General features: G+C 39.6%; 1 protein-coding gene across 1 annotated transcript in view; it reads left to right on the top strand.

Moving 5' to 3' along the window:
- The first annotated feature begins 5,885 nt into the window (after window positions 1–5,885).
- fasn (fatty acid synthase) overlaps window positions 5,886–16,437 on the top strand; it is a 71,403-nt gene continuing 60,851 nt past the window's right edge. The window contains exons 1-5 of the mRNA XM_062442078.1: window positions 5,886–6,111; window positions 10,468–10,603; window positions 12,286–12,438; window positions 12,640–12,813; window positions 15,988–16,188. Coding sequence (XP_062298062.1) covers window positions 10,477–10,603; window positions 12,286–12,438; window positions 12,640–12,813; window positions 15,988–16,188 — 655 coding nt within the window. The 5' untranslated portion in view covers window positions 5,886–6,111; window positions 10,468–10,476. The remainder of the gene's footprint in view (window positions 6,112–10,467; window positions 10,604–12,285; window positions 12,439–12,639; window positions 12,814–15,987; window positions 16,189–16,437) is intronic.

Raw genomic sequence — 16,437 nt, 5'->3', positions numbered from 1 at the left:
TTACTTGTAAATTTCCCCACCGTGAGACTAATAAAGGAATATATTATCTTGCATATGTACACACCGACTCAATATTAGTTTTAGTGATATCTGACTGCCATAATCAGGAGTCATTCTTGCCCACATGAATAACGGTTTTACCATAATGACAGTTGTCCTTAGCCTGCAGTATTACAGTAGATTTGATTTTATGTTGCCTGCTCTGGACCGAGGAATACATTTGACTTTGGCTGGTGTCACTAACTCCATGTTTCTCGCTATGTAGCTGCCAATTGGACAGAGCAAGAGAAAGGAGATCAACAGGGAGAGGGAAGCCACTGCCAAATCGCAAAGCTAAGTTAGCTGTTAAGCTAAGTGGCTAGAGTAAATAGAGAAGTCTAAGAACAAGAAGTCACTAAAAGAAGGCTTCTTGCCAATAGTCAAGAGCTGACTCAGTATCTGGGATTGCAGCAGCATCATGAAAATCATGTTTAAAATGACCATTCAAGAAGGCCTGATCATCACAATGTTTGAAATTTTGTCTAATCACCATACGCTTACTTATTTTTGGTTCTAACACAAGTTATTGGACAATGAAACTGAGACCAATCTCAAATAATCCAAAATGAACTTTTTTAGTTTACCACAGACCTCTTTTAAATAATCATAGGTAGAAGGCAACCAGTTTCAGTTAAAATTACCTACTATAATCAACTCAGAATTTCGATATGGTGCTATAAGAATAGCTATGTATTCAATTGCTGAGGAGGAGGCAGAAGGACGTCTGTAAACACTGACCACAATAACTGAATTATTTTACACACACCCAAAAACCCAAAAACATTTTTCTTCTGTGACTGCAACACTACAGGTAAAACAAGCTCCTGTATAAATAGCCAAACCTGTTTCTCTTGAATTTCTGTACATTCTAAAAAGGTTGTAGTCATACAAAGCTTCCTCAGAATCACTAACAGTGCATCTTAACCAAGTTTCTGATAATACTACGATGTCAGGATTAATTTGTGTTGGATTTTCAGCTAATCCAATCTGTCATCCTGAGTAATGCTCCTAATATTTAATTAATAAAACCTAAACCTTCCTATTTTAAAATCTATAGGAAATATATCAAACAGTTTGAACCTTTTTAATCTGCTCTCAGGTCTTGTCACTCCTCTGAAAATGCTCTTACCAGAACAATGAACAATGTTCTACATGCTATGGATTGGATTCTGTGGTTCTACTACTGGAGCTCAGTGAAACCTTGACACCATTGATCACTATATACTCTTAGACATACTGAAACTTCACTGTCTCTAGCATTGTCCTCTCTTGGAGTCTTACTTATCTGAAATAATACATTGTGTCTTCTATTATAATTCTACATCAACATTTTGCTGGCTCCTATTTTCACTCAGACCTTTAACAGATCACAAAAGCTGTGTGAAGTCCACTCCTGTTTCAAACACTCAACTACTACCCCAGTCCCCAAGAAATCCTCCAACACAGTACTGAATGACTACAGGCCTGTTGCCCTTACATCTGTAGTCATGAAGTCCTTTGAGAGACTGGTGTTGACCTACATAAAAGACATCACAGGCCACATGCTGGACGGCCAGCAATTTTCCTGCCAGGGAGCAGGTCAGTGGATGATGCAGTCAACATGGGACTGCACTAGTCCTTCAACACCTCGACTCCCCAGGAACGTACACTAGGATCCTGTTCCTGGACTTCAGCTTGGCATTCAACACTATCCCAAAAGTCCTCATCTCACAAGTCACTGTGCCTGTCTCCACCTGACAGTGGATCACAAACCTTCCAGCAGACAGGAGGCAGCAGGTGAGCCAGGGAAAAATCATACCAACACCATGACAGTCAGCACTGGTGCCCCTCAGGGAGGTATGCTCTTCCCACTGCTCTTCTCCCTTTACACTCACTACTGCACCTCAGGAGACTTATCTGTGCAGGTCTGTGCAATATCTCTTTTCTGTCTGTCCATCTTTGAAGAGGGATCTGTCCACTGTTGTAATTCTTGAGGTTTCTTCCATTATTAACTATTAAAGTTTTTTTTAAAGGGGAGTTCTTCTTTATTAGAATCAAGGGTCTACAGATAAATGATGTTGTATGCTGGACAAATTGTTAAAGTCCCCTGAGGCAAAGTTGTAATATTGTAATATTTGTGATATTGGGCTATGTAAATAAAAATTGACCTTACTTGACTTGAAATCTACAGAATATCACCTCATCAAAAAATACACAATCTCTTCACCCAACATGAACAGAGTTGCAGTAACTGGATCATTGAAGGACAGATGGACTAAGGGATGTTACCCAATGTGTGGCATTGTTGGTGAAATTTCAGAGGTTATCATCTCTGTTAGCTATTCAGGGAACAGTTGCTCAACCAGACTGGCTGCCAGATCAGACTGAATGACCAGACAAACCTGGTACACTCAAGTTGGTTACAGATATTTCACAGCTGTATGAGTAAAGATTACATAAAGTCCATCGTCTTTCATTGTGAACAAGGAGATACTGTGTGTTCAGTCTTTGTCTGCATCTTTATGTGCATTAAAATATACATAAGGATAGTAAACCACAGGTTACTGTAGGTGTAGAAATTAATGAAAAAACACATTATGTTGTTGCTGGGCAGAGGACAACACTGAACCCATGTGTGTGAGTTGGGAAAATGTAGCTGCTTTTGAATGAAAGCATCTGGAGGATGGAGGATAAGTATATGTAATGATAAGTTGGTTGATTGAAAGATACCAACAAATGAAAATGGCATAGTAATGCATCTTTCTTGTCTCCACCTAAAGGTGAAGGTGAACGGAGCAGTAGACTAGTGGATGATCCATGTGGTGCTGAAGTACAGATGGCAGTGTACAGTATCAGTGCTCCCATTCACAGCCATCTCCAAGCTGAGATCCAGCAGTGGAGAAATCTCTCTAAAACACCATCAGTTTCTACCAAGACCAGCAGACCTGGAGCCCCCAGCAGAATGAGCAAGATCAGAAACTACAATGTTAAAGACTGACACACAGAGGATAATCTGTCAATATGCTATCAAAGGGCGTCAAACAGCCTGTAAAAAAAAGTCTGACAAAATAACTCTTACAATGCCATAGTGATGTCATTATTATCTCAGATATCAAGTTGCACTGTGGGAGTAGGACCCATACTAAAAGTCAGGATAGTTCATCCTCTGCTGCTTTGATTTGGACCATATATTTTTAATCTGGGTTGCCCAATTTATGGAAGCAGGATATTGTTTGAAAGCTAATATCTGTAGAATTTCTATAGGATTATAACTTAATTCAAATTATCCTGATGGCATGACACAACGGTAAAACCACCAATAACAGAAATGCTCTCCAAATCTAGAAATGTTTTGGATACAAAATCACAAAAATCTTAATTACACTTTAGTATGAAGTGTTTAACTATCGTAATAATGTGTTTTTATGTTCAACTCCTTTCCTTCCAACATCTGAGATCCCCCAGTAGTTAATCAGTGACAACCACAATAAAAAAAATGCACCTTAAAGCTTTTTGTGATTTTATTTTTTGTGAGTGATTGTGTGATTTATTCCTCAATGATATTTTTAATGTATTTTTAAGGCTGTTCTGTATCTGCTATTGTATAATTTACTTACCTTTCATATTTTCTTTTTCTCAAAATAAAAACAACCTGTTCCAAAATGTGTCAAATTGTCTGGTTTCATTGAATGAACTAAACTGCAACACATGCAAATCTGATGACTCATCAGGGGGAAAAAGCTAATGTCCGTCCAAAAACGAATGCGGTTCATATATCCCAAATGAACCTTTGCTGTCATCTATTAAAACAAAATACCCCCTAATTATTTAAAAGAAAAAACAATTTAAATTAACAATGTTAAACAACATGGACTATGAAATTAATGTCCATAAAGCTGTTAAAGTTGTTAAACTAATATTTATATTGGCATTCATGTGATGTGATTGTCAAGCCAGCCTATGAATTAGGAAATGCAACTTCATTTCAACTAGAGAAACTCATCTGTCTGTGTCACTGTTTATCACAGCGTCACTGTGTATTTCTAAAGCCTGTTATCACTGTGCTGCCACAGTAGGTCAGTAGGGAAAAAAATGTCCTCAGAACATCATGCTGCCTGAAATACTGAACTCCAGTAAACCCTGAAAGTCAGACCAGCTTTTCTGGCTTCGTCATCACTTGGGCCCCGCCCTTTAATCACGCTATCTCCTAAAAAACCCTCCCTTATATTGTGATTGGATGAAGCCTCACACCCCCGCTACGGCTTTGGCCGACTGACATGTCACTCAGTGTGTGCGTGTGTGTGTGTGTGTGTGTGTGTGTGTGTGTGTGTGTGTGTGTGTGTGTGTGTGTGTGTGTGTGTGTGTGTGTGTGTGTGTGTGTGTGTGTGTGTGTGTTTGTGTGCGTCTGTGAGAAAGAGAGAGAGAGAGAGAGAGAGAGAGAGAGAGTGAGTGCAACGTTAGTGTAGACGTTAGTGTGTACATGCCCGTTCGATGTAAAGTTATGCAATTCTAAATGCTAGTATGCAAATTTACAGGTCTGAACGTGAACATGCTACATGTTTAAAGGCTGCTGTTTGAGGGCAAGAAGAAAGGCAATGTTTAATAGTTTATTTAGGCTGTATCTGTGTTGTTGCCTACATTGGTCAAAGTATAATTGCTGATGGATGTGGGAAAGCACACTATTAACATTTAGATTATAATACACTTTGTAATTATACTGGATGGTCCAGAAAAATGTTTTATTTATTCAAATAAGATATTTGAAATAGGGCAGGACACAAGCTAAATCCTATTTGTGCAAATGTTTTACTGTTTATTTAAACCGAACTCTTACCTCAACTTGTAGGGATAGCAACTTTGGTCTGTTGCTTCGTTGGTCCACCACATTGGTTCAAACTGAAATGTCTCAAGAAATATTGGTGGATTGCCATGAAATGTTCTACTGACATTGATGGTGCCATCGTAATGAATGATGGTGACTTTCATGATTCTCTAACTTTTCCTTTTGCACCACCAACAGGTCAACGTTTTTTAAACATCGACATATCATTGTCAGCATAAGACCATGTTTATGTGAGCATTTCGTAATCTTAAATCACGTATTGTGCAGCTGTTTGCATGGTTGTTGACATACTTAGATTTGCCGACATCTGTGCCCACACAGTTGAAGCACTGCTATAACGGACAGTCAGGGATCGACAAGTACTACCCCCCATCAGCTGCTACCAAAAATTTGAGAAATAATTTTGCTGTTTCCTGCACAGTATTTAGAAAGTTTCGGCTTGAGTAGCCTAATGTTCAGGTACAGTTCTCCATATACCACTTGTGTCACCCAGGAAAGCATGTAACATCAGGCGTTTTCTAATAGAAGCCTCTTTAAGTTTAGAGTACAATAAAAATGACAACAGGCCATCAGCATTTTACACCAAACATTCACTCATGCAGACTCAACACTGTAGCCTAACGCAGCCTTCATGAAAAAGATGAATCGAATTTTAATACGTAATATGGAGAGCTGCCCAATTTCTTAAGTTGCTGTTTTAGATCCAGTGCAACCATGTTATAAAGATATCATTTACCTAGTGTCAAATGTGGCATTCAGGAAATGCGTTTATTCGCATTTTATTTTTAAGGCATATTACTCTGAATATTTTATAGGCTGACTACAGTCTGGCGAGAGTGACGGTGCCGGTCCGGCCTAGCCCAGAATTCGTTTGAACTCTAGTAACCCCGTTTCAACATTTTCTGTTTTTTTCTCTCTGTGACTACAGGGGCGTTTAACGAATTACTTCATCACTGGCTGGATCCGAGAGCTCTGCCTCTTTTCTCATTGGACTATGCGGCCAAGCCAAGCCGTCAGCCCATGTGGCGTGGCCAGGAAGAATGTGAGACATTTAAATTCATCAGAGGAAAAAGATTCAAAGAAGAACGGATTCTAACGTTGTATCGACAGGGAACTGACAGAGACAGCAATTCCTCCGTATTCTTATAACGGAAATAACGAAGAGAATACATGCCAAACAGGTGTTAACATCTCATCAAAGTGGTTACAATTCGTGATTTTTGGGGAGCAAACCGGTGCAGACAAAACAGGTAAGATCGCTGACAGCTATTAGCTGTGGTTTTCGGATAACTTCGTCACTGCCATTATGCGTGACTTCTCTTGTATCGAGACAAAACAATAGCAGACTAAGCTAATTATAAGGATGTACAAATTTGGCTTCATAATATGACATTACTTTTAACAGATAAGGTCAAACAGCTGAAATTATCGCAGAAATGGGACCGTGTCTCTCCTTATTTATTTAAATCAGTTCCTGTATGTGTTTCTCTATCATTCTGATTGTCTCATCTTTCTCACTCAGTTGTTTATCACTGACGTTCAGTTGTTGGCCATATCACATTTCCTAATCTCTTTCCTCGGTTAGTTGGATGCTTGCCTCCTTCCAGTCTTTGCAGACTCTCTGCTCTGCTTTATTTCTTCCTCTTGCCCAGCCAGCATCATGTTTTGCTAAATGAGCTAATAACGCTTCTTTTTTCCTTCCTTGTCAATGAACACTGACACATACACACGCACACACACACACACGCACACACACACACACACACACACACACACACACACACATACACACATAATTTTTACTGGTAGCTGCAGTTTTAAAAGTCCAGTGTGTAATATTTAGGAATGCACCAATCTGATTTTTCAGTCCCAATACTGATACAAGGACTTAATGAACCATATCCCTCACTGTGTGCTAGAGGCTGGGTTCATTCATTTGTGCATAAGGCAACGTCACACTTTACTTTTCTCTTATAACATTGCTTTCCTAAATTTTTAAAACTAAATCTAACAAAAAAGTATATTCAAAATATAATAATATAATCATGAATTCATGAATGAGTTATTCAAGTCATTCATTTGCATGCATGCATTTGAGGCATGGGGTGTGTTCAGCAAAGACAGCAAATACAACTGAATTATGATGCTAACATTTAGCTGCAATGATTCAACAACATCAGTCTTGGATGCGGTGCAACATGGTGGACTCCATTGAAGGGAATCTGTTCCCTATATAGATATAAAGGGCTCCTTCCAAGGTAATAAAAATACCACACTTATTATTTTCAGGTGATTATACACGAAAGAAAATATACTTATGAATGTTATATTCCATTTCTGCCATATCCACTAGATGCCATCACATTTTCCAAGTTGGACCTTTTAAGGCTGACATCCTTACCAGAACTATACCAAATTTTTAAAATTGAAATGAACTGTCAAGCTCCATATTCCCTAAATGATAATGATTCAAACATAATGCAAGACCATTTACTTAATACTGCAGCTCTTGATATTGAGATTCATTAAACTGCACAGAGTGACAAGCAGAGGTTACTAAAAATAAACAATGGATGTCTTGCATCTTTTTACATGCAGTGGCAATGCAGAAATAGATGGAGCAAAGGACAGTCCAGCAGATGGCTGAAATGCAATACTTATGGATGCCAACCACCATACAAACTTAACAGAATAAAGATGGGGCAGGGCTGGATGTATATTATTTACAGGAACATGGTGGACGAAGAGTTGTTTAATGTCAATGTTCTTGTAATGTATTTAATATTCAAGGAGTGTGCAAGATAAATTACCAAAGCATTAGCCAGGCAACGAGAAGGGTCTATGCATTCTTGCAGACCTACACAACATGTCCACTTTACTACACAATCCCCCAGCCCCCATGGATATTGTTACCGTAACCCGCTGACCCCTAACTCTAACCATCTTACTGCTCATGCCTATACCTAACCAAGTAAGTCTGTCATGTAGATGAGGTGGGAAATTGTTGGTGCACATTTTCCTGAGTACTGATCCCTGCTTTCATTCACACAGCATGCAGGAAATTTTCCTCAACATTTCAGGGATTGACTGCATGTGTGAAAGGGGCTTATGAGGCCTAAATGAAATAAAAACTAATTGAATTGTACTGGTAACCAATTAAACATCAAAACATAATAATTAAAATAAGTATTTTGGATTAACACATTCTTGGTAAGTATGGTAATTTGCTTAAATCTTTTTATTCAAATCACAACAGTCAATCACATAGAAGCAACTATTGTGAATCAGTCAATTTTAACTTGTAGATGAGACATTCCTCTCATGTCAGGTGGAGGATATAAAACGTGTTTTGCAACGAGTTTTGTGCCTTTAGGGAGACTTGAGTGTGTGTGAAAGAGAAACTGGTTTGGCATGAATTCTGCAATTTAGGTTTTTTTGTTTGTCTTTTTCAAGGAGGAACATTATATTATATTTTTTGGCTTTTGTCTGTATTGTGTTCTGTCCATCAGATTGTGACAAGTCATATCTTGTTGTGGCATGTTGTTGTACAACTTTGTAAGTTAAATAGTCTAATATCCAGAATGTGGGCTGGTGGGAATTTGGTAAGAGATAACCATAGAAGATAATACAGATGCTTATCTTTGTTGAATATAATTTGTAGTAAACATTACAGGATGAAGCAGAGGTGGGAAAACACACCAGTTTATCGAATAGTGAGTAATTGTATAGGTATGTGTGTTGACCAGCCCAATTTGTAGCTTGCAGTCATGTGCAAGGGATTAATATGTGATCTGGGTCACGTAAGGCTAGATATTGTCCTGAAGGTGCATCATCAGGTCTAATCCCAGGCCCGTGCATCCTCGAGCCCAAATCCCTTCAGCTACTGATCCACAGAAAAGGCCAGGACAGCTGGATGTGCTTAGTAGTCAAATAACAAGAATGTTGATGTTCATACATCATGTTTCAAAATATTTATTTGCTAAAGTAACACATGCATTTGGTGTGTATTGTCTGCATGCATGTTTTGCAGACTGTTGTGGATTTGAAGGTAACATCATGGAGACCCATGCAGCTACCTGGACACAAAGCCTAATTTGATAAATAATTAAGTTTACATTTCTAATTTTTCTTTCACCCCTCTGTATTATGCATTATTTATGCTTGTGGTATAAAATTGTGGGCCTTAGCACAGTGTAAACAAACTATTCTTAAGAGTTCCTAGCACTGTTTGAATATGTAATTCAGAGAGAGAGAACTAACAAAAAGTGAGGCTTCATCTAACACTTCCACTGTAGCTTCAGTAGTTCACTACTGGGAACTGCCCCAAACACTTGCACCAGCTCATTCATAGTTGAGATTAATATTAGGCTTCTGTTTCCCCTGTACTGTTTTGTATCTATTTAAATTATCATGGTATCATAGGATTTTGAAGAAATGTTTGATATAAAAAAGACAATATATGAGGGGAATATCAACAATAGGAGGTTCCAATTTATACATGTGTTTCCCAGACAATGTGGGTTCAAGCAGTGTGCTGAACATCTCTGAAGTGTGTAAAGTGTGCTATGAGGGAAGGAAGATGATGGAAGGACGACTGCTTTGACAATGTGACATGCTTGCTCTGTCCCAAGCTGCTAGCTCATTGGTTGACGGAAGCGTCTGGTTTTGTTGACACAAAAGGGCTTGGCCTAGAAACAAGGAACAAAGACCAAGACAGACACACAACAGCATGAATTTGTGCACTCATGTACATAGACTACATTGTCTGCTGTAATTGCTCTTTCACACATACATATCCAAACCTGGCAGTCAATGCCATCAAAATTACATCCTGAAAATATGTTTAATGTAAATTCATAAATTTGAGAATTACTGCCAGGGGGACCTTTTTTAAAACAAATAAAAAAGTCAAAGCATTACAATAGATATAATAGATCAGTGAGTGTTACACTGTTGAAATGTGAGTGTTGTGCATGCATTTACTGAGCTAGCTATCCTAAATATCTGACTGGGAAAAATACTGATTAGGATCCAGAGGCCGTCTCAGTTATTAAACACCTCGATAGTCTCCATCTGATGAGCAGGTTAGCATCCTGTGTGGTAGCCCCTGTCACATATATATATATATATGTGTGTGTTTGTGTGTGTGTGTGTGTGTGTGTGTGTGTGTATATATGTTTTGCACTTTTTAATCATGTATCTTAGGTGGTCAGTTCATCTACTTATGTATTTATACCTTGTAAAGCACTTTGTGATTATATTATTGTGACAACGCCGTCAGCTTGATGAGGTTGCCCGGTTCAAAAGTACTGTAGTTTAGCAAACTTTGCTAACATTCTACACATTCAGAACATTCTGTTCCCATTACAGTTAGTGCGTGTGCGTGTGCGTGCGTGTGTGTGTGCGCGTGCTTGTGCGTGTGCGTGTGCGTGTGCGCGTGCGTGTGCGCGTGGGAGCCCTCAAGGCACAGTGTACATCGTTACTACAGAAAGGCATACCTGGTTGAATATAGAACATGATTGCATCAGCTAAAAAAGTATTGATCACATTCATCAGTGTGTATAAAAATGTCTACCCTTCTTATTGTTATTTTTTTCTGTTCACAGTAATTCAGCATGGATGAGATAGTCATAGCAGGGATATCAGGCCGTTTGCCTGAGTCCAACAACCTGGATGAATTCTGGGAAAACCTCATCAATGGAGTGGACATGGTGATGGAGGACGACCGGCGGTGGAAACCAGGTGAGTCGTCTTATAAAGCTGAATTTGATTGATTGTTCAGAGTCAGAAATGCATTACTGAGCTGCTTGGAATAGAGAATGTTTGGTTTGTTTCATCCACCAATTGGCTTATTCTTTAAAGCTTTATTTATTCGTGTCAAAATTTAGTTCCTCTGATCTTCATTATTTATTGTGAATGATGATGCATCCTTAAGCATTCACACTTTTCTTCTTCCAATATTTTTATTTCTTTATTATTATTCTGCTGTACATTTTTTCAAGCCTTCTACTCCTCTATACTTTAAGCTACAGTAACCGTTCTATCAAAATGTTGAGCTCTTTAAGGACATTTATGCTTGTAGTCAGCTTTTTTCTACCTTTCATACTTTTTAAAATACTACTGTTTTTACTACAAAATAGCCTGGGCTATTCGAAGTGTTTTCAGTTTCATACATTTTTTTTAGGGTCTGAAGTGTATTTCACATTTTAGCTGCCAAAGCTCTGCTGCCTTATACCCTCTCTAAAGCCCAATTTCCACCGGGTCCGTCAGCAGCGCTGAATGGCTGCGCTGCGGTCACTGGAGCTGATCGCTGCCACTCTAATCAACGAGAGTGTTTCCACCAGGAGCACTGCTGCACATCAGGAGGCTATCTGCGCCACAGTGCTATCAATACGCAGCATTTCTATTTTTGACGGAGCCGTTTCTATATCGCGTCAAGCTCAACAGAGCAGATTGCACCAGACAGGAAGTGAGACACAGAACCGGCATAATAAAACTTCCGTCTTTCAAAATAAAACAACCCGTGCAGCCTCCCGATTGTATTTCAGCAACAAACACGAATAAAACGGACAGATAAAGACACCATCTAGCTACGTAGCCTACTGACACATGGTATAAGCACAAAAATCGAATAAAAATGCCAAATCAAGGGCACGCAGTTGGTTGAGTGGTTAAGAGCGCATGCCATATACGCAGCAGACCCCGGTTCGAGTCCCGGCTGGCGGACCTTTCTGAATGTCACACCCCCCTCTCTCTCCTGTAATTTCCTGTCTCTCTACTGTCGAATAAAGGCGTCTATGCCAAAAAAAACCTTTAAAAAAAATGGGGGGGGGGGGGGGGGTTGACATCATATACTATAAGCAAGATATGATAATCACTTAATGAACACATAACACCTCCACACGGGTACCCTCATCTCCAACTTCTTCTGCCGGCTTGCCCTGCGTTGTCATCCCAGGTGTTAGCAGGTCTGTGCTGACAGCAGTCCGGCAGCAGGTGTAACATCAGCAGTTGAGCTTCAGAGTCAACTGACTTGGATTTTCTTTTTAACATCACTGTATGCTGATTACCACTTAACAGCGAAATTAATAATGTCGATCCGCAGGCTGAGTGTATATTATATTGTCAGTATTTTAGAGACCCCTGAGTAATGGGTGTGAACTACACGGGATGTAGGCAATGAGCAAATATTATGGATTCAGAAGTGCAATTTAATGAACAGGACATATCCCGTTCATTAACCTCTTCATCTCATCATTTTACTGTGTCTACTGCTTTGTTTTTTTTTTACCATCCCTCCCTGCAATATTATCTTTTGCTAAACTGAAAGCACATCGAACTCACCACTGACAATGTAGATAATATAGATATTCTTCATGCATGTAATAAAATTTTGAAAATGACAATGATTTGCTCTTTTCCAGGTCTTTATGGTCTTCCAAAGAGGAATGGTAAACTGAAGGACATAAGCCACTTTGATGCAGCTTTCTTTGGAGTCCATCCCAAACAGGCCAACACCATGGACCCCCAGCTGCGTCTCATGCTGGAGATCGCCTATGAGGCCATCCTCGATGGAGGTGATGAAAAGCCTCAGAAATTCAAAGCTTCAGAGCAATGGAGATACAGTTCAAAATGAATACGATAACGTTTACCGGGGAAAATGTGTGAATGAATTGTTTATTTATATTTTTTATGTCACCATTTTTAACTGTTGTCAAGTTTAAAGGCTGCCTAATGAAACAATGAGTGGTTTACAATTTAATGTTCTTCTGATGCAGGACTGAACCCGGCCACACTGCGTGGCAGTAAGACAGGTGTCTTCATTGGGGTGAGTGGCTCAGAAGCTGGTGAGGCGTTCAGCAGGGATCCTGAGGAGCTGCTAGGCTACAGCATGACTGGCTGCCAGCGGGCCATGTTGGCCAACCGACTCTCCTACTTCTTTGACTTCAACGGTAAGTGCACAGAGCCAGCTCCAGCATACAATAAAAGCCATCTTAAATTACCAGCTGGCTCAGACAGATCCATTCTGTGACTGATCCTAACTGGGTTCTTGCTTTGTACTTAAATAATGATGTGATGAATGCAGCACTGCCTTGTTAACGCCTAAGCACTGTCAAATAAGTGCTGGTCGATACACTTGCCATTTCTCCTGGCTTTTGCACTCGTTGGTAAAAGCATGCTCTCTCGTAATTTGTGGGTTTTTTTTGGTATGAAGTATGCATCAAATTTGGCCAGCACAGTTTCATAGTCATTATCACTCTCCTCGCCGTCAACAGTGAACAATTTGAAAATATTTCGGCTTCATAGCCGATGGAATATATGAGGGTGCTAACCTGAACTTCGCTGTCTTCATTGTTTAATTTAGCAGCCGACCTTGGAAAGTTAAATGGAAAGTATGAGTACCTTAAGCTGCAGGTGTTTCACGGTGCTCAGCTGAAAAGTAAATATTAGGGGTGTCACGATTCTCCAAATCCTCGATTCGATTCGATTTCGATTTTAAGGTCACTATTCGATTCGATTCTCAATCCCTTTTTTTGGGGGTCCTTTTAGCACAGATACCTATGCCATTTTTAGACTAATCATTAGTGATATAATCTCCATCAATTGTTTGCAATGAACCACACTAAGGCCTTACTGTCAAAATGAAATAATTTATTAGCAATATAATGTAACAATAACTTGTTTCAGTAGTCAATTGGAAACTTACTGTAAACAAAAGAATCATGTAGTGACCCTTTAGTAACTGCAGTGTTCACTCTTCATATTAGATGATATTCAAGTTCACAATAAAACAAAACTAAATTAAAACAGCCTAATGTCCATAAACATCCCTGAACAATGACGTGTTAACTGACCTAACAGTGTCCTAACTGTATCCTAACAGTGGCATCTCTGGTGCTACAAATACTCCTAAAGAGCTAGTCATTGCTTTAGTGCACACATCCCAACTACGTCCAACTCCCATAAGTTTCGGGAGTGTCCCGCATATTGATAGCGGCTCCCTGACACCCGCAAATTGTATACAATCTCCCGGAATCTGCAGCGAGTGAGCAAGAGCGCGTGCCAGAGAGTGTACGTGCGCGTGTATTTGTGTGACTATCAATGCAGCACATGTGAGAGCAAAGCGTTAGACCAATCGCACCCCCCCACCGGACCGAACTTCTGAAAAATGTTTGTATAGGCTATGACACACAGACTAAATTGTATAATAGTGTACAAAATGCATGAAAAGGTTAGGCTTTACATGCATAATCACATTGTGAAGTATGATCTAGTAGCTAATGAAAACAGTCAGATTTTTGTTTTAACATATAAGTAGAAATTTCTATATCTTGGTAATGATAGAGGGAAATGTGAATATTCATTACATCAGAAAAATTGAATAGTTTATGCAAGTATTGTCTGAACAAAATATATTTTCACCAATTCTGTGACCGTCAGAAATGGTGACCTGTGTTGCTGGCTCTCTGTTGAAGAAGTTGTTTATAAACCTAAAGTTCACCTTAACCTCAGTGGAGACCTCACGTCCCTCCCTAACCTAATAGACAGTTGAAAAGGTTGATTGTCGATACATATACTTTATAGATATAGTGATTGTTTACTTTGCAGCTTGGCTGTTTAGTGGTAACCAACATGAATGCAGCCTCTCATAAAAAATGAAGATCAACAATAATTGTACTTCCAGCATTATCCAACTACCAAAAAAATCTTTTCAGGTGTCATCCTCTCACATTTATCTGCATAAAAGGCATTTTGGTGTAAAACAGGCAACTGCTAGTAAGGCGCTACTACCGCCAGACGTGAGTCTGAGCGTGAGTGTGTGTGTCCACAGCGCATTTATTTGTGGTAGCAACATGATCCCGGACCCTCATTCATAAATCAAAGTTTTTATTAGGAGAGTTATTATTTAACTCTGGAACAAAAAGGATCTTAACCCTGTGACCTAGACGAACATAATGCGTGAATTCATGTCGCGGAAGGATAATTACATGGTTGGAAGGCTGTATGGGTGAGTAGCTAACAAACTGTAGCATTAGCTACTGTGTGGATTGTGTTTTCTTACCTGACTTCTCTGGAGTTTCGCCACTTTGTGTAAATGTCATGCAGCATATAGCGGCATCATGAATATTTTCCAACAGTGATTTGCTCTTGTTAGGCATGTTGAAAATGTTTGTGACTGTAACAAAATGTCACCTCTCCCTTTGTTGTGGTCTTCTCCTCCAGTCGTTCACACCCCTACATACGGCGTCTCTATGCCTATACATCACAGGCTGAAAAATAGTCCCAGGTGACAGTAGCTCTGGAGTCCCAAATAAAAAGTAGAACTGCAGACTATTTAACATTGAAATACAAATTGAAGTTGACATGAAATGAAATGCGAAAAAAATGCCATATGCAATGGCTGGCTCCCTGAACCATGGAGGGGGTTGGCGAAAGGTGGTCGGGTGGACGGACGGATGGACCCATCCCGCTCTCCAGTTATATAAGTAGGATGACTGTACCATCATCACACAGCCAAGTCTGGCCCGTAATCTGTAAATCTTTACCCTAATAGCAGGAATGACAGACACATTGTCCCATTTACAGCTCTTTATTGTACTAAAGTGGCTTGTCAAACATACGCTCACATACAAGTTATAAACTACATACAGGCTTTTCAAACACATACTGTACCTACATCACTGCAACAGGCTCTTGCATGCTACTATAATGTTCTTGAACTTATTTCCTCCCATAAAATCAGAATAATGTGAATGTTTCCACGACATGAATGCTGTCCCATCCTTCTCGCCAAGCTGCTGTAAACATGCGTAGTGATATAACCGGAGCACGTAGCCAGGTGCCTGCCTGCCAAAAAAGTAGAAACGGTGCAAATTTGTGGCGGAATTTCTTTTCTCGTGGCAAAAGTTACAGGACTGGTTGGTTAAAAAATAACAGATTACCTTTATGAAAATGTAAATTGAGGCCCTAACGCGTTAGATTACTCTACCATAAAAAAGGTAATCCAAGTACTGTTAGATACCCCCAAATCTGGTTTCAAACATTCCTGGGTGTCTTTCACTGTAGATGTCTCTAACCCCAAATCCATGATCTCTCCTCTCCTTTCCTCTCCTCTCCTCCTTTAGGTCCCAGCACTGCTATCGACACAGCCTGTTCTTCCAGTTTGCTGGCTTTAGAAAACGCCTTCCACGCCATTCGCCAGGGCCATTGTGATGCTGCTCTTGTTGGAGGAGTCAACCTCCTGCTCAAGCCAAACACCTCAGTGCAGTTCATGAAACTGGGCATGCTCAGTCCTGAGGGTACCTGCAAGTCATTTGACTCCTCAGGTAAAAGAAAGTTGCAGGGTGTTCCCATGGCTCTGGGGTTAATCTCTCCCTCTTGTTCTCTGTAAGGCTCTCTATTTTTAGTATCTAGTAAATACCCAAAAAATAATTTAAATATATTTATAAAAGCTCTTCTCTCATACTGTTTAGTTTTCAGGATTGTGTTTTCAACTGTTGGGCTCAGAATAGGTGTAAGGATTTTTGCAGTTCAATATAATTACGGTAAAATTATAAATGTTGAATGACTTTGAA

Source organism: Scomber scombrus, chromosome 21 (genome assembly GCF_963691925.1).
Source record: "Scomber scombrus chromosome 21, fScoSco1.1, whole genome shotgun sequence".
Lineage (NCBI taxonomy): Eukaryota > Metazoa > Chordata > Actinopteri > Scombriformes > Scombridae > Scomber > Scomber scombrus.
The sequence above is the reverse complement of the archived record's forward strand: the minus strand, read 5'-3'. Positions and strand labels throughout refer to the sequence as shown.